At 41.8% G+C, this 22,229-nt stretch overlaps 1 protein-coding gene across 5 annotated transcripts in view; it reads left to right on the forward strand.

The window, feature by feature from the left end:
* EBF1 (EBF transcription factor 1) overlaps window positions 1-22,229 on the forward strand; it is a 268,071-nt gene that overhangs the window by 153,090 nt on the left and 92,752 nt on the right. For all 5 annotated transcript variants that reach the window (XM_069028725.1, XM_069028726.1, XM_069028727.1 and 2 more), the window contains exon 7: window positions 18,088-18,169. In XM_069028725.1, coding sequence (XP_068884826.1) covers window positions 18,088-18,169 — 82 coding nt within the window. The remainder of the gene's footprint in view (window positions 1-18,087; window positions 18,170-22,229) is intronic.

Raw genomic sequence — 22,229 nt, forward strand, 5'->3', positions numbered from 1 at the left:
TTTTTTAATATCTCTTAATATCTAAAAATACTGATGTAACTTCTGACTTTTGGGTTCAGGAATTTTCTTTTTAGAGGTACTGAGGATCAGATATAAGCCATGTCTGGAAGCAATACTTGGCCAACAGCTGAGTGTGTGTGTATGTGTGTGTGTTCATCTATCCATGATTCATTCTGAGGGCTGTTTTAGCCTTCATAAAATATTCATGCTGGTTGTGCATGGTTCTATAATTGCCATCTCAGGCCTTGAATTATTTATAGGTTGTACTGTTCACATAGTCTCATTTACTGATAGAACAGATAACACTATACAAGAAGATCCCAAACACTCTAATGCCTGTTACTTTGCATTAAGTACTGGAATTATATTACTGTAGGTGTAAAATGCTGGCCTTTTTCTCCTCTCGCTTTAATATATCATTTTTGTATTTATAATATGCTAATTGTTGAGATGCTGTTAAGCCTTATAATTCCTGCCGAGTTTTGCAGAAATCAAGATGTGGTTGAAATGATTTAGCTCTTGATCCCAAAATGATTGTTCTAAATCCACCCCCCTCCCTTCCCCTGGTGTTAACACTCAGGGTAATTTATTGAAGTGATGTATGAGTACACATGCATACCTGAGCTCCTTTGTTTTACACTATTGATCAGTTTGTGTATCTTAACTGCTACAAACATTCAGAAGTCCAGCTAATGCAGGCATTCACCAAGTGTATTTTCAAGTTCATTGTACTCAATTAAGTGCTGACTATGAATTCATCATGAAAAGTGATCTTATTTCCATCAAATTTCCTATTCATCTCTTCTGTGATTAATTCTGTCAGCTTTTCTGACCTACTTCTGACTTTATTTTTTTACTGATTATGTGGAATTGCATCAGTTTAGCTTGGACATGCAATGCACTTGGAGTTCTCCTTGCCTGCTCAGTTTTTGGCTATTTTTCTTTCTGAACCAGGTGCTAATTCTGTGTGGAAAATGCAGCTGAGATAGGTTTTATTTTAATTTTTTTTTAATAGTTCTGCTTTTCTATTTGAAATAAATAATTCTTGGAGTAGAAACTCATTTACTAGCAGAGCCATGCACTGGAATATTTCCCTTCTTTTACCAAAAACTCTTGCATGTTTTTGTGAAGTCACTTATTTTCCTCCCCTCTGAAAGGAGAATATTGGCATTTCCTTAACTGGCTTGATGACTGTAGGGACTAAGTACATAAAGAGGATAAACTGTGTCCTTGCTAGAGTAAGGAAGTGCAGTAGGAACACTTAGGAAGGGAAGGCTGCTGAGGTCTGTGGTGGCACTGGGGTTGCCCAGGATCACACAGAGCACACCCAGCCAGTGTCTCTCGGGAGCTGCTGCTGGGTGGGAAGGAGAGCTGGTTAAAGTCCTTCATTTCAGTGCAGCTCATCCTGTTGCTCACCCAGGGATATGAGGAAGGATGTTCTTCCAGCTGAGTTTCTGTTTCCCTCAGGAAGCCAGTTCTCAATCTCCAGCACCAACCTCTGCTCCAGCTGACAGGCTGGGGATGCTCCTGTCCTCCTGGGCCACCGCTGTGTTCCCAGCAGGGATCAAAGGAGATCCCTGCCCTGGAATTCAGGCTTGATTCTGCCTCCAGTGCCAGAGGACTGAGTCTGGTATTGCTGGTGCTTTACTCCCTCGTCTTTCCAGAGGTCTGAGGGGTCCCTGATGTTTTGGGAGGGAGGAGCCAGACAGGTGTGGTGCAAGAAGGAAGAGGTGGTTGGTGGCTTAGCAGTGATTCAGGTGCAGCATCAGCTGCTCAGGGGAAGTCTGGGGGCTGCAGGTGGCAGAAGAGGTGAAGATGGAACGTTTACCTCTGTCAAAGCAAAGTGTGGCTGAAGGCAGCTCTAGAATGAAGCCAAAAAAAAAAAAAAAAAATAGAGCAAAAAGAAATGTTTCAGCAAAACAAACCATTTTGGTGAACAATAAATTCTTGAGAAAATATGTCTCTGCCTGAGCCCTTATTTTTCTTTATAATAAATCATTATAAAATAAACCTTGCGACATTCACCGTTCTGTACAATGGGCTGAATTGAAAAGAGCTGTGTTCTTTTCTGTATGATTTTGTGAGCCCTGAGGGTCCCTCAGAGAAGGAAACAACGTTATTGTCATGCAGATTTCTCTCCTTTTCTTCAAAATTTCAGAGTTTCCATGAATCCCTTGCAACAAGGTAGTTCTACTTCTTCCCATGTTTTTAAAGCTTTCTCCAGCAGTGCCTGTGTGGTGGCTTTTTTGCAATCTCCACCTTTCTTGTGGAGTTTTAGAAGTTTTTAGAGCTAAGTGTGGCTGCTGTGGCATGCAGACAGTACCAAGCTTTCATGTTGGCACTCAGCTTACTTTTTGCTTGTTTTGCCCATTTAGACCTTAATGTGTACGTAAGGAAAAAAAACCAAACAAACCAAATTATCAAGATCATTCTTATCTGTCACGTGTTCTGTGGTAGTACCTGAAACCTCTGGTAGGTCGGATTTCTATACAAATCATATCATGCTGCCCCACAAAATTTTTGTCTGGAAGGACTAAAGATGATAAATGAATGACAGGGAGGAGAATGGGTTTAAAAAAACCCAGGTGCTGGGGGTGCTGTACAGATGACATTATTTGATTGTGGTGATGCTGTTTATTTGAGCTGCACTGCTCTAATAATTTTGTTTTGGTCAGGAATAGTGGTCTCAACTTCTGCTTGCATAGGTGTTGTCACAGAGTTACGTGAAGGGAGGGTTTGCACCGTATAATTTCTGGTTTAGGTGCTAGAAATACAGTATTGCTTTTAGAGAAAATAACACACGTTTTATTAGTCAATTACTAAATAAATTTTCTGTAGTGGAACTGTTAAAATGTGTGGTCCTGGGTTTTCAGAGTCTTTGTGACCTTTAGCATTTTGCAAATGATGGGCTGTGGGGACACCCAAGGCGTCACTGAGCCTTAACTGGTGAACTGGCCTTTGCTGTCATGGCTGACCTCAGACTGTACACCCAAATAGTTTCCTTCAACAAGAAGTAGTGTGTAGAGTTCAGGAGCAGCGATGCTTAAGCCTTTCTACAGAATTTTACCATCTCTATTGCTCTAAAGGTATGAAGTGCCAAAAAAATCCCACACACGACCTAGAAAAACAAATCGATAAGTGTGGTTCTTTCACTGATACAGCCTATACAGGATAATTTTCGTAGAGACATTTAAGTCTATGAAATCCTACATCTTTTCCCCTTTATATATCAGAAGTCTTTAAAAATATCTGAGATTTTTTTTTATGCCAACAGTACATGTGAGAATCCTAGATGTGTGTGACACCTTTTAGAAAGTGTCTTTGTCTTTATCTATCCGTACAGCACCTGTGTGCTAGAGAAGTGTCATGATCCCTATTTTAAAGATGGGAAAAGAAGACAGAGAGATTTAAAGGTAGATTTTTAAAGGTGTTTTGACTTCTAAAGATGCAGTAAAATGTACAGTAGGACTTTTAAGAGGGCTTAATTGCATCTTTAGCAGCCTGAAAGTGACTTGGCGGCTTCTAACGTATACCAAGCGCAGAAAGGAATGTAGGTCTTCTGTGTCCTGCCCTGGTACTGTAACCATTGGGTGGCCTTTCCAGGGTGGATTGATTTTGGAAAATAAGTGTGACTTTCTGCTGCACTGCTCTTCAGTATTGCTGCTTCAGTAGGACATGGAAGCATTGAGTCATGACTGAGATTAAGCAAAGAGCTTTCACTTACAAATTTTCTCAAGATGATGTTTTGTCACACTAGAGGTTTTTCTCTAAGAATTTTTTTTTGTGCTGGCAGACCTTCAGACATGATCCTTTCCCACAAATCTTCCTTTTTTACACACTGTCATTTCCCAACAGAGGCAAAAAAAGCATCTAGAGAATTCAGTCAGATCTGTCTCTCCCAAGCTGGCTGTGGGCTCATCACCAATGCATTACTGTGTATATTCCAGGATGTCTTGTTTCATAAGGAATATGTTGCTGTAATGGGATATAACACTGGAAAAGAGACCATAAAGGCAAAACTGGCATTACCATCAGGAAAGCTTTGTTATGAAACCAAAACAGGGGTCCTGGTTTGTGCTTTGGTAAGAGTTAGCTTTCCAAGGGGTGAGGAGCTCAACTCTCAGAGGTCCTTTCCTTATCGGTCTTCTTCCTCTGCTGCTAACAAACCTGTTGAGCTTAAAAGTTGGTTCCAGTGACAGCTTCCCTCCTGGCCACAGTGTGCATTTGCAACATGCAGTTTTATTACTGCACATAGTACTTAATGCAGTTGTATGTAGATCCAGATGTCTTTCATCAATCCTGAACCTGCCACAGCTGTAACCAAAGTAACCAAAAAGATGTTGATACTTTCCCTGTTGCTTTCCAATGCTTACAGTTTTTTTGGCAAAATTGGAAGAAGGGTTTTAAAAAGTACATGTATATCACGTGTACATTTTTCATGTACTCTGTTACTTTAAGTTATGCTTTATTCATATTGTTTAAAAAAAATCAGTTTTGCTCAAGAAGTAGTAAAGAAAGTATTGGTGCCGTGCCAGTTGTCTGCAGTTTAGCATCACATTCTGCAATACAGCTCTGTGGTGTTTCATTTCTGTTCCAAGCTGTGGTTGGCTGTGGAAGCACTAAGAATGGAGATATTGCAGGTGTTCAGACTAACTGTAAATCAAACCCAAGATTTGGCCCCACCTATATGTTGTGTTGTTATAAACAATAGTATCTATAAACTTGGCTTAAAGTGGCGTGAGTGAAATTGTAACGTGATACACACAGGAGATGTGTTTTTGATAAGCTTGCTGAAGAGTTGTTTATACATCCCTGTAACACTGTGTGGTAACTCGTGTTCATCTCTGTATGTGTCTGACTACTTACAATGTGCGCTGATAAAATTCAATGACTGGACTGAAGAATATTTAATACATTAAAATGCATGAAATATACCTGTAACAGGTACCTAATTCTGTATGTTCTATGCTATTCCCACACCCACTGTGGGTGTGCACACACGTGCCCATGTGTAGCCGTGGTCCCCAGGGTGCAGTTTATAGTTTGGAGAGAAATCATCCTCCATCATTCGTCACTGCTGAGCTGCAGCAGAGCAGGCCAGCACATCATTTGTTAACAGCGACAAAGCCGTGCTCATAAACGCCGACATGTTACATTAATTTATAGGCACTGAGTGACTTATTAAATGTGACGTGTGAAATATAACAGGGCCCGGTATGGATGATTAGGTTTTGGGCTTTGAATTGTTGACAAGGCAGGGGTAATGAATTGCGGGACACAAGCTAGTGTGTTTCCCCCTCATTAGTCAGTATTAGCTGCATTAATAGTAATAATTGGATATATTCATCATTTAAAATGTTTTAATAAATGTTTGGACAGCACCTGATCTAGGCTGTCAAATATTAGACTGGGAGGTTTGTGATGGGAAAAAAATTATGCCGTTCCTTCTGCAGCGATTTATACAGCCTAAGGGGTGCCATTTGCCAACGTCCTCTAAGAGGTAATGGGTGGCAGAGAGTTTGGGAACAGACAGTGCAACAAGAGAGAAACCAGCCTCTCTTGCATTTCAGGAAGACATTTTCAGTTTATTCTAAAGACTTCTTGGTCCCAAGCTCGGGTCTCCAAGATGAGGTCTGAACTGGTTATTTCTGGTCAGATGCCAACCTCAGATCAGAACTTCACAAAAGGTGTGCGTGTTCCCATCTGAATTTGTTTCACTCTTTCACGACTGCAGACTGAATGTTGCTCGGGGCTCAGGAACTTTCCAATTTGGGGTTTTGGCTTGGAGTTGTCATTACCTTGAGCTATTAACATATTTAAAATTCCAGAAAATTTTCTGCCTGGACACCTTGAAAGCATAATTCTCTGTGGGATGAAGGCAGGGCATTAATGTGGGTGTTCTGCCAGCTCTGCTTCCATTCTTGGTTTCTGTATCTCAAATGCGTTACTGTCTACAATTTGATACAAAAATTCATCTGATAAAAGAAAAAGAATACCCTTTTTTTCTTAATTATTTTGTGATCTTTAGAAGTGGAATTTTAAAAATAAACTAAAACTCTTACCAAGGAATACAGGCTGTATCTGTCTCTTGCTTTAAAAGTGACATGTAGGTGAACATTAGAACATGCCATCTAAATGACTGGATGGAGGTCAAGAAGACCATGTCCAGTTGCAAAAAATAATTAAAAAAAAAAAAAAAAAAAAAAAATCTCAATTTAAAACTTGTGAGATATCACTTTTCTGTAACCCGTTATGTAATGAAACCCATTTTTTAAAAGCAACCTTCAGGATATACAAAGGCAACAGCACATGGAGTTATTGGCACTGCATCACTAGACTGACAATTTTTTATTTTCAAAGAAGAGTCCTCTAAGGAAAAGCCTCACTAGTGTGGGAAGCAGCGTTTGGTGGCTCAGTGGGAGGTTTGCTTCCCTTTCAGATGCTGCTGAAGAGGTGTCACACTGGGGAGTGCCACGTTGCTGGAGGTGCTGCCTTTCAGGAGAGACACAAAGTCAGGTGTCTGACCACCTGTAGTCATAACAAGTCCCAAGATGCTTTCTGTAAGGATGAAAGTGCTCTCCTCAGTGTCCTTGCTAGTTCCAGGTAGCTGCTTCTACTGAGCGTTGGGAATCTTTAAGATGAAGGGATCTTCATGCTCTCTTAAACACAGTGAGCCAAACCTGCCTCTTTATATCCATGAACTTTGTGTGAAAAGTTGGTGGCGGCCTCAGAAGGTGCCAAGGGTAGAGCTGGCTGTTGTCAGGCAGTGCTGCAGCTCCAGGGTGGCAGAAAGGTTTCACTGCAGGGGCAGGAGCAGTGCTGCAATTGCTTGTTGCAGTTGTTCTGCACAGTGAAAGAAGCCTTTGCAAGTAGAAACTTGGTCATTCCGTTGTAATCAGAATGATCCCTACTTCCCAACTTGGAGTAATATTATTTCATTGAATAGACTCAAAGTCACATGCAATTTATATGTGATAGTGTACATTTAACTGTAGTTTGAATTAAGCCCTGAGCATTATATTGTCAGGGTTTTCTGTTGGTGGTTGTTGTTGACAAGTTGATGTAAGGGTATTTTAGCATGTTGTCTAACACATGTCTGCTGATAAGTTTGTCATTGGCACTGCACAGAATTCCTTCAAACTGGCTCTTAATTTTTATTTGGAGATATGTGGAGATGTAAAACTTAGAATCATAGAACCATTAAAGTCGGAAAAGACATCTGAGATCATCAAGTCCAACCTTTGACTGAACACCACCATGTCAGCTGAACCACTCAATGCCACATCCAGTCATTCCTTGGACACCTCCAAGGATGGGACCTCCACCACATCCCTGGGCAGCTCTTTCCAAATCTTTGCCACCCTTGCAGTGAAGAAATTCTTCCTGATGTCCAGCACAATTGCTCTCAAAGAAGTACGATAGAACATAAAATAGAGTTAAAAAGTTGTTAAGAGTTGTTCAGCTGCAAGTACTTCCTAGTCCATTGAATTGTAACTTCCATTGGTGAGATGTAGATGAGCAACAACTTTTACCTTTCTGCCCTGGCTGCTTGGCAAGGTTTCTTAACTGTGCACTGGGAAGCTTCTCTCCATCCCTGGTGCTGTCCTCTGCAGTGACACAGAAAAGTCATAATTCTGAAGTACTTGTATAGTACTTTGTAGACCCTTATGCTCTGTGTTTTGTGGGTGTAAATCCTACTGGTCACAGGTATCACCTCTGCTTTCACAAAGAGGGGCATCTGGGTGACACAGCCAGACATGCAGAAATACAGGGGAGATCCCAAGTCTTGTGTGTGTTTTCACACCCATGGAAGTTGTCTGTAGCTGTTCCCTGCTCCCCTCTGTCAGGTATTTAATGCTATGCCTGTGCCCTTACAATGCTTTTGATCTGTTGAGCTCTCTCAAAAGCTGTTTTTGTAGTTCCAACCAAAAAATTACACAGTGCCATGAGCATCATTTATTTTATAAATGCTGACTCATGTCTTTGCCTTGCTCCAGTTCTAAGTTGTCACCAGCGTCCTGATCTGAATTCCACTTCAGTTTTGGGGTTTTGTCTTTCAGCTTGGGTACCCTTACTGGGTGGTGGGCTTCAAGGGCAGGAGAAAATATTCTTGTTAGCTGGATCACCTTTCCCAACTGGTGCAAGAGATAACTTTGCAGCTACAGCCTACAATGCCTTTCCCACATCTCTCTGACACAGAAGAGGAGAAGAGGACATCAGCAAACGTTTCTTTCCTACATATTCAAGGCTCATTGCTTTAAGAAAAGATCTGAAGCACTTAATCCAAAACTTGTAACATAAGCAGATATGATTGGATTCTACATGTCTCCTGCAGAGGTTAATTAAGCTCTTTCAATGTCATGTTAAAGGTAGCAGACATATGCAATATTTATTGATGACATCTCCAGCATTACATATAGGGTGATCCTCTTCGCCAGCACATCAGAAACTCTTTTGCCCTTCCTCTTTCAGTCTTTCCCCTCTTGTGGTAAATCCCAATGAATTTTACAGTGTCTGGGTTGCTTGCCCACACACACACAAATCTGCAGTGTTTTATACTTAGAGTCAGTTCACGATCCCCTTCAAGTACCCCTGGCATATCTTCTCTTGTTGAACCACTGCACGCACAGCTCAAAGTGCCTCCGCCTTTCCACAGAACAGCCTCTTGCTTCCTTCCAGCTCCCAAAATAGCCACTGCACTCCGGATCCTGTGCTCACTGCCAGAGCTCCCTGCTGCAAAGGAAACGAGGGCTTTATTCTCTTAAATCTCATCAAACAATGGGAACCCCTGGATGGAATGTCCAGCTTGTGGGCAGGAGCTGAAGGCAGCACTTGACTTTTTTCCACAACATTTTTGCATTTGATCTTGTCTTGTGTAAATACAAATGTACATTTGCATATATTTTTTTTTTTCTGGACAGCTAATTCTAGACTCACCCCTGCTAGTTTATTGAAAAGATTCTTTTTAGTAGTTGTTTTTTTTTTCTTTATTTAAAAGAACCATAAAAGTGTAAAATCACATCTCCCAGCAGCATCTCTGTCCGATTGTCCTTTGTCAGTGACTGACTGGGTTCTCAGATCAGTTTAGTTTTTAATTTATTAAAAGTTAGCTTTTAATAACTTAAAATTATTAAGTTATTGTGATTTTTTTTCCTCCCCCACTTAAGGTCCTTCACTGCTGCTACTTTACTTGAAGCAAACGTTTAATTTGTTATTTGAAGCGTAAGTTGTCTTAGGAGGGGATGCAATCAATCCCTCTCCATATTACACTTCCCAAATACTTCTCTGTAGTTACTGAGGTGGGTTGGGTGAGGTAAGTTCCACCCTGGACTGTGTGAACAGGAGATTTACAGGCATGTTTTTAAGTTGGCCATTGCTGTTGCAGTTCTCTGGAGGATTTAGTGATGCAGAAGCTGAGGCTGGGGTGTCATCCCAGCAGTAAATCCCACAGTCTTGCAATGTAGATCTTGCTGGCAGTGATCTCGAGGTACTGGAGCAGCTGCAGCCAGGAGCCCCTGAGTTTGCCCAGAGTCAGCATCTCATGGGCACACAGCACTGTGAGAAGTTTGTCTTGCATTTCTCTGGAAACTCCTTGGATGGTGTTATTTTTAATGTTTTTGAGACATGAATTTACTCAATAATCACTTTCTTCATCTCTTATGTTCTTCTGACTCTTTATTGTTATATACCATGGGTTAATGTAAATAAGAGATCTAAAAGCATCTTGGTTGTTTCTCTCTTCAGGCCACCAATCCTACACATAAATCTGGTCAAAAATAATTTCCATGTCAGTCTCAGACCACCTGCCCTTTCTTTTTTTTTTTTTTTTTAACATAAAGCATCTTCCACTTTAAAAAAGTCTTGAGAGCAAAGTGAAGCAGATTCTGAACCAGGTCTCAGGAGGTTTCACCATTGTAAGATCATGTCTACACCTGGTGTAAATGTTCGAGGATGCATCTGTTCAGATGGGGTTTGAGTAGAACTTCATCTTCTGCTTGTGCAGAAATTTTTCTCAGCACTTTAGAGGCTCAGACGTGTCCTTTAAATGGTCTCAGCCTCGGGGTTTTGCAGATTTGGGTGATGGCACTGGTGTGTCAATGTTATTTAAAGGTATTCTTGGGGTCAGTTATTTGAGGATTCATTAATTATTGTGTGTGCAGGCAGGTTGCACACAGTTTTACATGCAGGTGATTTACATGCTCCTGGTCCAGGGAAAGGAGGGAAATGTGACTTTCCCACACATGAAATATTTACCATGTGAATCTTTATAACTTTCTCAGTAAGCTGGTGAAAGAAATATGTCATCAGCACCCCCAGCTCGAGGTGACATGTTTTAGGGCCCTCTGTTTGGTGTGAGGAAAGCAGCTTCAGAGGGCTGGATTAGCCCTGCTCTCCAACATCCCCCGACTTTGATACCACTGCTGCTTTTTGGTGCCCATGCTAAAGTTACAGGAGTTTACCTTGAGGAAGCAGGGAACCAAATGCTGGTATCATATTGCAATAACAGCACTGCTGTTATCTGTCAGCACTTACACTGAACAGAGGCTCTTTTAGCTAAAGTATGACTCTGGCAGGGCTGCTAATTCACTGGCATTGTGTGAACTATGACAGACCACAGGGCTGGTTTGTAGTTTTTTCCAGTGACTGAAGTCTAATGTCTTCAGTAAAAATTAAAAATAGTTAACCCACTTTTATGGCCTAATATTTGAGGGGTGAAACAGGAGTGAATTGGGGAAAGACTGAAGGGAAAAGTGGTTAAACTGAACCAAATTAATTGAATTTTATTATTACTATTTTGCTATTTATAATGGTTGTCATCAACCAAAAATACCCTATGTATCCCGTGTACACAGATGGTATAAACTCCTTCCAACTTTTTTTTTGTTTGTGATAGAAAGGCAGCTGGAGTTCACATGTAATAAAAATTTTAGATACTGGAGCTGGGCACAAGTCAGGAGATATAGGAAAATTCAGATTTTCACTACTTTAAGGAAAAAAAAAATATTAAAAAGTCAGACCTGGGGGCAAAATTAAATTACAGAAAACTGAGCATTCAAACCTGCCTCTGGACTATTCTTAATTCTGTTCTGTGATGTTGTTTTTCAGTGGTGTTATCTTCTTCTTTTCTTATTAAAAGTCTGGGAAAAGAAACCAAAACAGTCTCTCTGGGATTTTAACTCACTCATGGGAGAAAATGCCAAACGCACTTTCCCAAACTACTCTAAATTTCTGTGATGCATTATAACTCAGTATCAGGGAGCTAGAGAAGTCCAGAAGATGCAAGATGAAAAATTGATATGCTGTGCTTCGCTGTGCAGAACACACAGACCTGAGGAAAAGTGACTGGGAACACTTGCTGAAGCGAGCAATGAGTAATTTAAGGCTGGTTTGGGCAGTCCTGCCTTCTGATTTGGTGATTATGTGGGTGCCTCCTCAGCTATTTGCTGCTCTGAGCTGAATATTTACTGTGTTGATAACAGCAAACCCTGGCGGTGCTGGAGCTCCGGCAGCCACAGCAAGTTCACAAAAATAACTTTATTATTACTATTATTATTATTATTCTGGTTCTCTTATTATGGCACTGCCTGAAGAATTTCAGTCAACAGGCTCTGACTGCTAGAGGTTTATTCTCTGCATCACTTTGCTTTTCTTGGACCTTTCCTGCAGTTCAGGAGGAAGATATATATTTTCTAATAAAGTAAATAATTTTTCATGCTTTTAATTTTGGTGTTTGTTTGTTTTGTAAACCAGTGAATTGCTTAGCATCCCATAAATGCAAAATGCATGTCTGATTTGGCTTCCATTTTCAATCAGTAAGAACATTGAATCCAGAGAGAACAGATTTGGGATTTTTTTTCTTTTCTTAGGATGTTTGACAACTCAAGAGGTTATGTTTAGAAGAGAGTTAGATGGCTGTATCTGGTGCTTAATTTCTATTCTGCAGAATAAATTTCCTGTTGTAAAAGTGCCACAAAAGGTAGCTACTGCTGTTTATTGACTAAAGAGCTGAGTAAAATCCAGCTGTGAACATGTGGGTAATAGGAGGTTTTCCCCATGCCTATATTTGATTTCCATGCTCAGCCTCATGTTGGTAAATATCAGTGTAAGTCTCAATTATTCTTTTGTGAATAAGGTACCTGACGTGATCAGGGAGTTGTATGTGAAAAAGCCTGCAGGGAAAAAAAAACCCAACCAAAAAACAATCTTCAAGTAAAGTTTTAAAATGCTGGAAAATTAAAGAAATTGCTGTTCAGAATAAAAAAAAGCTTTATTTTAGCCTAAGTTTTTAAAAGTTTGGAATTCCATTTTAAAATACGAGTTTTGATAGTCAACTTGAAAAGGGAAAACAATTCACTTTGTCCTTCTGAAGTTTCTACAGGGCCATTTCATAAATCATGGAATCACAGAATCATAGAAAGTTTTGGGTTGGAAGGGATCTTAAAGCTCAACTTATTCCACCCCCTGCTAAGGACAGGGACACCTTTCACTAGCCCAGGTTGCTCCAAGCTTTGTTCACCTTGGCCTTGGACACTTCCAGGGATGGGGCAGCCACAGCTTCTCTGGCCACCCTGTGCCAGGGCCTCACCACCCTCACAGGGAACAATTTTTTCTAGTATCTAATCTAAACCTACTTTCTCTACCTTTTGATTATTTACTTTTCCAAATGAAATTGCATTCTCTCTATATTTTTATTTTAGTGGCAAATTACTAAGTAGATCTTGTTACCAGGAGTTGCAGGAGAAGTTAGAGATAGAGAAAGAGAGAAGTGTGTGAAAAGTGCCAAAAAAACCCCTGCAGAAGCAAACAAAGCAGTGGCAGGGAGTGCAATGACATCTGGACTCACCCTTGTACTGGCTTTGGTACCTCTTGATATGCCAAGTTTTCACCAGAGCTAAAATACCCATCAGAGGTTGTTTGAGACAACTGTTTTTGTAGCATCACCGGGCTGACAGCAGAGCTGGGCCTGCGACGTGCTCAAGTATGTGAGTAGTACCTTTGTCTCCATCAGTACTGCTTGTGTATTTAAATTTATGCACATATTTAGTACTCTGCTGAATTGGTGTGCCGTACAGAATGGGCATGCAATCCTTTTATCTGATAGAAAGTTGCTAATTATTGCCCTGGCCCTTGTGTTTCGGTTTTACTAATTTTACAAACCCACATATACTTACTGCTGTGTTTCATCCAGGAGTCTGAAGTTGCCCTTTTTCTATCAAATGTGTTTATACCACAGAAAAGGTGTGTTTTGTCAGGTTTTTTTGCCCTAGCCAGGTCTGAGCAGTATAACCAGCACTCACTCTCTGGATAGCCACTGGTCTGGCTGACCTTGGCACCATGACAGCTGTCATATTTTCACATGGAGGAACTGTTCTTGAACAACTTCTCCAATGTATCAGGAACAAACAAGCTTTTCTTCAGCATCAGGAATGCAGCAGGTCTTCTTTCCAACTATTTTTTTCTCCTTCCACAGACATATTTATTGTGGCAATGGCAAGAAAATCCTACTGCTAAGCCTTCGTGTTTGAGTTCCTTTAAATTTCCTTCAGGGGAGTGACAGAAGAGCCAACGTAGATAATTTCAGAGCTTGCTTTCTTTAATTTAACTCTTCAGCTATTTTTAATAAACATGAGTATTAATTTGTAGTGGCAAGAAAAGCAGGGAGGCAAAATCCTCTTACATCTTCATTACTCGGATTTCCATTTCTGCCATGTGTTTAATTTAAATCCCTGTGGTAGTGGCAAAGAGCAGGATGCTGCTGGGGAGGGTGTTGCACAAACCCAAAGGATTTGGTGTGCGATGGACATTAAGGCCAGAAGGAGTAGCAGGGAGCATTTTAAACAAGTGAAGTGACCTCCAGGTGGTTGTGTGCTCACCAAATCCATCAGGGGAACAAGGGGAATTAGAGGATGGAAGGGGCAGGAGTGAGGACAGAGCTGGTTTCAGGTGTTGGAAGGAACAGTAGGAACCAGGCCTGGAGTAGAGTTTCTCCCTAGCAGAGGGCAGAGGATAATGGTGAGAGCACAGTGCTACTGGCACCACCATCTTTTTGGAATTGCAGCAGTTTTGTTAAAAAAAAACCAACCCAACAACATCTCCAAAAAGGAATTTCTATTGAATTGTGAGAAAAGAAGAGAACATTCCCAGAAGGGCCAATAACATATTTTTTTAGGGCTTTTGCCTGGCAGACAGAAATTCATGTTAGTTTGGGGCCTGATTCAGCCCAGGGGTTTGTATTTAAGCAGAGGGTGTATTTCTACACTGGACCTTGCAGTTACTCAGGGATTTATAGTAGTACATTACAGTTTTTGCAGTCTGCCCTGAGCTGCATCTTAGGACACCTAAATATAATCTAAAATTAACTGGTTTTCCCTAAAACTTCCCTTCCTTATGTTCCAACCATGTGTCTGTGGGATGACGGGTGATGCATGGAATTCTCTGGTTTAATACCAATGCGAGTCAGTAAATCCAAGTGCTTTGTAAAAAGTTTGTGTTTCTGGACCAGAGCTGACTGGCACGGAGCAGGATTGTGTTTCTGTGCTCCACATGCACAAATGCTCTTCACACCAGGGATGGAAGTAGCCAGCAAGGGAGTCAGAAACTATGTTTTGGTTGATTCATGCAAAAAAAAAACCCCCAAACCCTTCAATGGTAGCAATAAGTATAATTGATGACCGAGTCCTGTGTGGCAGAAGAGTGGGTGTTCAGCAGTCACATAAGTTTGGAGAGAGAGTTGAAGATTTTATTGATTTTATTGATTTTATTTATCCTGTGTTTTACACATTTTTTTTCATCTTGGAAATGAATTTCAGACCCCAGTAGTGAGTATTAATGCTATATATCCTCTGTGGCTAGCATTAATGGTACCCAGTCCTGCCAAATGCGAGGAGAGTTAGAACTGAAAAAACCAAACCACTGTGAAGAAGTTCGATGGGAACAAATGGGGATGGAGGTTTATGCTTACAAAGAGCTCAGCTCTATTGGCACTTTTCCTGGACCAGTCCTGTCAATCCAAATCTGAAATATTTGCAGAGTGAAGTGTTGCTAATGAGGAACGCTGGCAGGACCAGGCTTGTGATGATGAAGGCACCTGAACAAGCAGTTTAAAGCAGGAACCAAGAGCCTGGGCTGAGCCCCATGAATCCAACTGCTCTGCTCTACCCTTGTTTTAATCTGTTCTCATCCTCCTTCCTGCCAAGGTGGGGGTTCCATCAGCTGGGGTGTGTGGTGCCAGCCCAGGAGCTGCTCAGCTCTTGTCTGGATGAGTGTGGGAAGCTTCATGTGGCCAGGGGGACTCCAGCCCTGGTGTGTTCCAAAACAAAGTGCAGCTCTATAGTTTGTTTTGTCTTTCAGTGGAATTAAAATACGGCGCTTGGCAGAATGTGTTCTGTAAACTGGTGACTTTTTTTGCTAAAAATGCAGTGAGGGAACTTGGCTGTGTAAGCTTTGCGTTCCTCTGAAAATGCTGTTATTTTTGCAAGTTAATTTTTTTCTGGAGTTGGTTTAATTCAAAGGAAGTTTTGTTTGCTTGCTTGCTTGCCTGAGGTGTTTTGGTAGGTTTAAACAGATGAGCTTCATTTCTTCTGCAGTTTATTTTGGTGAAACTTCTGTAGCCTTTGGGGGTTATAGCACAGTGTAAATGGAGTTAGACTGCAAAACTTTGGGTTAGGGTTTTGCAGACCCCAAAAGCCAACTCTTGTATTTCAGTGGTTGTTCAAGCCTTTGAGTTGACATGAGCTCAGGCTTTGTAAGGCGAGGGAAGGCTCAGTGCTTCTCCAGAGAACTTCACCAAGAGCTTTCCATCTTTTTGGGAGGCTCTTGAATCAGCCCACCACCCTCACTGCCCATTGCTCATGTGCTATGCAAAGCCAAAATGGGAATTTTTGGCTGTCTTTAACTATTCCACATCCCAGCTCCCCTCAGGGCCGGGGTGTTGCTCTGGGGCTGTGGCAGACCAGGTGGGCAACTGCTGGACTCGGCCCTTGGCGAAGCCGCCAAAATCCCGCAGTAGGCCCCGGGCAGCTTCTCCCCAAAGAGTGAGTGGCTCTGAGAGGTTTTGCCACATAAGGGCTTGTTTGAGGCTGTAGGCACCAGCTGACAGGGATGTCTTTGCCTCCCAACAGATGGCCAGGCTTTTTATTTCAGCGAGCAATCTCGTCTGGAGGGGTGGTCTCCGAATCCTGCCAGCGATTCACGAGACAGGGCCAGCTTAGGGCAAGAGGGATCTGATGTCTGTGCCCTTCATAGCTCATGAGCTAAATGACGAGCTGTTGACAGGAAAGCCATCATCTGAAGTGTAAGATCCTGAACTCTCCCCACTTTTCGTTTTTCTTTGGCGGAATTAATGCCCTATTTGCTTGTCTCTCAAAATCCATTCTGGCACGAGTACAAACCCTTGCCTGGTGGCAAGCAGTTGTCTGGATCCGAGATGCCAAGATTTGTGCTGACAGCTCCTTCTACACAATCTGAGTCAGGCTGTCACAGCTGGCCATTAGCGGCTTAAAAAGACACGCACGTACAACAAATAGCAGCACCTTTCCATTATTGAATATCAGAACCTGCCTGATTGAGAAATGCAATGACTTGCACTGCTCTTTACTTTAAACTGTCTCCAAACCTCTGTTCTTGTGCAGTGGCTGTTTATTTTATGTTGATAGCTTGCTCTTATTTAGGAGCTCAGGTCTAGAAGAGACTTCTTGGGCAAGGAGATCTAGTCCTGGATAATCCCAAGCATCACATTTGATAATCCTCCTCATTACACTGCATTTCTTTAATGAAAACAGTCCCTCATAGTTTCAATTTGTTGTTGCAGCCATTTGCCTTGTATGATTTTCTTGATGTGGAGGAACAAGCAGCAAAACTTGCCCTGTTGAGGGGCAGCGCCACAACTAGAGCAGGGCAAAGAATGCCGCTCATCAAAAAGGGATTTTCTGAAGCTGTTTACCCTGCAGTGTTGCCTTTCCTGGTGACAGTCTGTGCAAATTCTGCTGACCTAGTGTTCAGTTTGGGTGCTAAAAGAGGGCTACTTGCAAAAGTTACCATTCAGATTTAAAGTAAAACAGGATCAGACTGTTCCCCACCCCACTCCTGTGTATGGGAACAGGGCAGAGGAACTGCTTAGTCACAGATGGCTATTGCATATGTAATGCTGCCCTGTCTGGTTACACTGGGCTTTAAACTTGCTGTAGGATTAAACTTTGCACGGCTGAGCTTTAGTAGACCTTAGTCTGTAGTTTATTTTGGACAAAAGGCTGATAAACTTTGGCTTTCAGGGAGGAAGCCTGGAATCTGAGACCCACTATTATTCACTGACTTGTCTTTATGAGTTTACAGTCCACTGATGCATAACACTGAAGGAAATATTTTCAGTGAAATGTTTGCTTTTTTCTTTGGCTTTGTAAAAGGCAATGTCTTTTCTTAGAGATATATGTCAGGGTCATATAGCTACTTCAGTGACCTGTGCATGGTCAGGAAATAGGCTGCATCAAAAATATTTCATTTTTCCATGAAGTCATTCTTTTGACCAAGACTTCCCCCCTTCTTCTTTCAGGGATCTGGGCTCCACTAACCACTGTTTGAGCATTAATTTTATACACAAACTGGATTTATTCCTGTGAGGGAGATTTCAACTCTGTGGAACATTTTGAGTATTTTTGTATTAAATCAAAACTCGTGGGTGACAGAGAACTTGTAAAAAAAAAAAACCAACCCATTTATGCACAAGGGAATTTTCACATCTGGCATTCTTCTGTCCCTTTTTTGCTGTGCTGAAAGATGTGTCTCTTCCTCATTGCTCTGGATGGCGCAGCAAGCCTGGCGTGACAGAGGGACTGATCCTGCAAACTTTAATGGCTCTGACACAACAGATCTATGAAATCAGTGTTTAAAGTTTCAGGGTGTGCTTGCCTGTTTTGCTAGATTGGGCCTATGCAAGCTCCACTCTCTCTTTGGATGGGGAGGGGGGTGATTTGTCTGAGTTGGGAATACTGATGTAGATAAGTCTATGTTGGACCAAATGTGTAGATGTCGTATTTATACATACTACACCCTATTTATAAGACATTAATGTCTGTTTCTCTTTCTCCACAGGTTCTTCTTGAAATTTTTCCTCAAATGTAACCAAAATTGCCTAAAAAATGCAGGAAACCCTCGAGACATGCGTCGATTCCAGGTCAGTCGGACACGCTTCCTCCTTTAAAAATCAGCAGCTGTTAGGGACAGAAGTACTTTGACCCAAACTAACCTAGTAATTCACTGGGAGATGCTAAAAACATAAGGTCACAAAATATTGCCTGAGGACTTCTTGTCACAGCAGAATTGGCAGGAAGTAGTTGGGTTTTCTTGCTCTGGAAGAGAGCACTCTTGAAGATAATGTCATCTCCACCGGAAGGAAAAGCATGAAAAGGAAAAATCAGAATGAGCTCACTGTTGTTTTCAGTTATGGGGCTGCCCTGCTCTGAGATACTCCTCTCTGCGTGGGGAACTATTCCTTTTCATGCAGACACAGAGTGAGCACCTTGTTTATTGGCTGGGGCACAGGAAGGTGTAAGAGGAGTTAATAAAATCAGACTCGTGGCTACAGTTGTTACTCCTGAGCAGTGGTAAAGACTCATAAATGTGCATTGATGAGGTGAAGATACCACTGGGTGTATTTGTCTTGGGATGTTTTGGGCTGGTATTTCCCCACTGTTGTAGCTTGTGGCACTGAGGCTTGGGAGCTGAAATATCAACACAGCTTCAGATGGCCAAGGACATTGTTTTTATGCTCCACCTATGTCATGACTCGTTTTGGGATGAAGAACATCACTGTCCCTTGGGAAGGTGGTCTGTACATGCACTTCCCCAGTGCTGGCAGCAGAGTGAATTGGTGGCAATGCTGAGAAGTAGTTGCTCCAACCCTTTTATTGAAGACATGGTCCTTTGACTGTGGCAATAATGCTTTACCTGAGTATGTGCTGAATGAAAATATGGGGTAGAAAGTCAAAGGACCTTCTCTTTTGGTGGGAGGAGTGAATATAGCCCAGGGAGGAGACATGGAGAATCTGTCAGTGGGGCTTTGCCTCAGGGTTCTGAGGAAGAAACAAGAGATTTGTCCCATAGACCACATGAGTCTCTGGAGAAAGACAACTCCAAAATATATCTGCTTTCTGTAGTTACTCGTGATCTTGTTTGCTTCTTTTCCAGCATTGTTGCACTTCAATAAAAGTGTTGAATGTTATCTAAGTAACAGTATTATTTATGTGTAGAACATCTTTGGTTGAACTGCTTAATTGCAGCAATGCTGGAAGGCAGAAGGGTGCTATTTGCCTCTGAGCAGAGAAGTGCAGAAGTGAGATGTGGCCACAGGGATTAAGTTAATCAGTGTAAAAGCTAGCATTAGCAAGGCAGAGCCCTTGGCTTCTCACCCCACACTTCTCCCTCTGTCACGTTTCTCCTGTGATTGGAGAGGGCATTATCACGGAAAGAGAAGGTGGGAAAAGGACTCTCACCAGCACGGGGATTTAGTCTGAGCAGTCACCCCTGGGGCCTGTCAGAGCTTGCTTCACAACATGTTCACTCTGCTGGGGCTGTGCTCGCCCAGGCTCAAGGCTGATTTTCATATGGAAATGCCTGTGCGTGTTCCCTCAGAACAGCAATCAGGAGCTGTGTCGGTGGGGAGGTAGGACATAGGAAAGGTTGTTGATCTCTTGACTTGTAAAGACATTCTGTCATACAAACCCAGCTTCACAGCAGTTGAGCTTTCCATGTGTAAACAGAGACTGCTTAATTACACAGGTCATGTCAATTAGCGTGACCTCAGCATTTTCAAGAAATTAATCACTTTCAGCCGAGCGAACCACTCCTACTCTCATACAGGGTGGCATTGAAGCTCGCAGCGTTCTCTTCAGTGCCCAGGCTTATTGTTTTACAATAGCTGCTTTTGTTTCTTCCCTTCTCTTTTTTTAAATTTTGAACTTGTTGGTCTTTTAGCAATAGACTTCTTAAAATAAAACAGCTGGGCTCTACAGAGTCCAAGCTTCATTTATCATTTCTTAGGGTGAAAAGGACCAAGTGTACATGTAGTATCTCAATGATATGGTGCTCCTGGGTGTTTGAGGCAGTGTTGTGTAGGAACCAAGTGAAATCTATGCCCCTGTGTTTGCTATCAGCTGCCTTTGAATTGTTGCCAGTGACTTAAAAGGTCTCCAGTGGTGATGTCAAAGTTCTGGTAAAAAACCATAAGAATAAGCTATTTCCAGATACTTTTAAATGGTACCATACTCAGTTTACACACACACAGAGGGAGACATTCCCTTCCTTCATTCCCCTACTTGTGCTGGACTTTGAAGCTGCCAAAAGATATATCCAACTTTTGGTCTGTCATTCATCAGTCCCTAAAAGTTGCTGGAAGTTTTTAGAACGCAGATTGTGGTTTTGGTGGGAGAATCAGTGAAGGGTCAAGGACATGAGTCTTGCACTATCTAAGGACCAGCCCTGTGGAAAATCTCCTTTCTTAGTAGATTTTAGAGTTGGTCTGGGTTTTTTTCCTACAACAGGGAATTTTCTGATTATTATCTGTTACAAGAGCTCTTAAGAAAGTACAGGGAGGAGGCAGCGTGTGCATTGATTCCGGCGACCTGTGTGTGAAACTTCATTCAGGCTCACAATCAAAAATTCATTAAGAAGTTTTATCCTGAACTTTGCTTGCTAATGTAGGAGTGTGATAAGTCTGATATAAAAGCTGTTGTGGGCCTGGAAGGAAATAAATTTCTCTGCATGTCTGAGATGTCCAGGCATGTGACAACTGGAGCAGAGTGGAGTGCCAGCAGAGTGTGGGTGCTGGAGCAGTGCTGGCCCTGCCTGTGTTGGTTGTGTCTCTATTAGCACAAGGGGACAGTCAGGGAGGAGAAGTCAAGTACTACACAGCACTTCAGCTGTGCTTCACACTCCTTGCTTGTCCTTGAGAAAATCATTTCATCTCAATGTTTCATCAGCCCAATTGCACAAAGCATTAGTGCTGTTGTGTATTATCACCTTTGCCCAGCGTTGCCTTTTTACTCCAGAAACCCCACAGAGCAGATGCTCAGTCTGGTTTTGAATTCTTCATCACAGTAAGTCATCATTCTTGATGGGATGGGCTTTAGTGCCCCAATTAGTGGTAATAATAATAATAATACCACTCTGAGTAGATCGTGTCATGAGTGAACTCTCCCCTGATTTGATCTTTCAGAACTAAAAACTCATTCATACAACCTAAACAGTTTTGCATGTTATTGTAATTAATGAAACCCAGGTGCCCTAGCTATCTTGTTGTTCTTGTTTTAGCACAATTGCTTGTAAACTGACACATGTCAAGTTTTAATTTAGAGGAAACTTTTCAGGCTGTGTCACTGAATAAAACCCCAAACATTCACTTATTATGAAAACCTTGGAAGTCACTTAGAGATTGCCATGCTGTTTGATTCTGTTACCACAGCCTCTCCTGCAGCAGAGGCTGCTCATTTGCCTCCATGGGATGCTGCCACTCATGTTTGAATTGAAGCCACTTGTGTCTTATTGCAAATTTGCATAAGAGACAGAGATGATGCTTCATGAATCCCAGATAATGGAATTTGGACATGCAAGGCTCCATCCCCAGAGAAGGGAAAGGCAAAAAAAAAAAAAAAAAAGACTGAAAAATAGCAGTGAGAGCTGTGGCCCAATTCAACAAGGTAATTAAGTGCCCGGCCTGTCCTTGAGCACGTGAGAAAAATTACTGAATGTATTGTACTTATGTGCTCTTAGTTAGGCACCTTTTGAAGTGTCTTGTTAAATGGAGAGCGATTTTTAGTTACTAGAATAAAGAAGTCAACACATTGTAGGAAGAGGTCACCAAGTGGTGATGAAAATAAAGATGTGCTCGAGCCATTTATAGCTTTCAGGAGAGTGGCAAGCACTGGAGTTACATATTTAACACTTAGGACACACTTCAAACCTGGAAATCATCCTACCCAGATTTTCTCTGCCTTTGCCACTGGGTGTTGGGGACATTGCAAAAATATCAGATCTCTCACCATACACTGGAGAAAATTGAAAGCACAAGGAGCATGGTATGTCTTAATCAGTGAGCAAAGCTTAATGGGCTGTGGTTAAAAATGAGGAGTTGTGCAATGCTTAATTTTGATATATTAGGTGAGGTACTATACCAAATAAACAGGCCGAGTGCTAAACGTGCATAAATAGCTTGATCTCCAGGCTCCTGGTCTCTGAAT

This window comes from Aphelocoma coerulescens, chromosome 13 (genome assembly GCF_041296385.1).
Source record: "Aphelocoma coerulescens isolate FSJ_1873_10779 chromosome 13, UR_Acoe_1.0, whole genome shotgun sequence".
Classification (NCBI taxonomy): domain Eukaryota; kingdom Metazoa; phylum Chordata; class Aves; order Passeriformes; family Corvidae; genus Aphelocoma; species Aphelocoma coerulescens.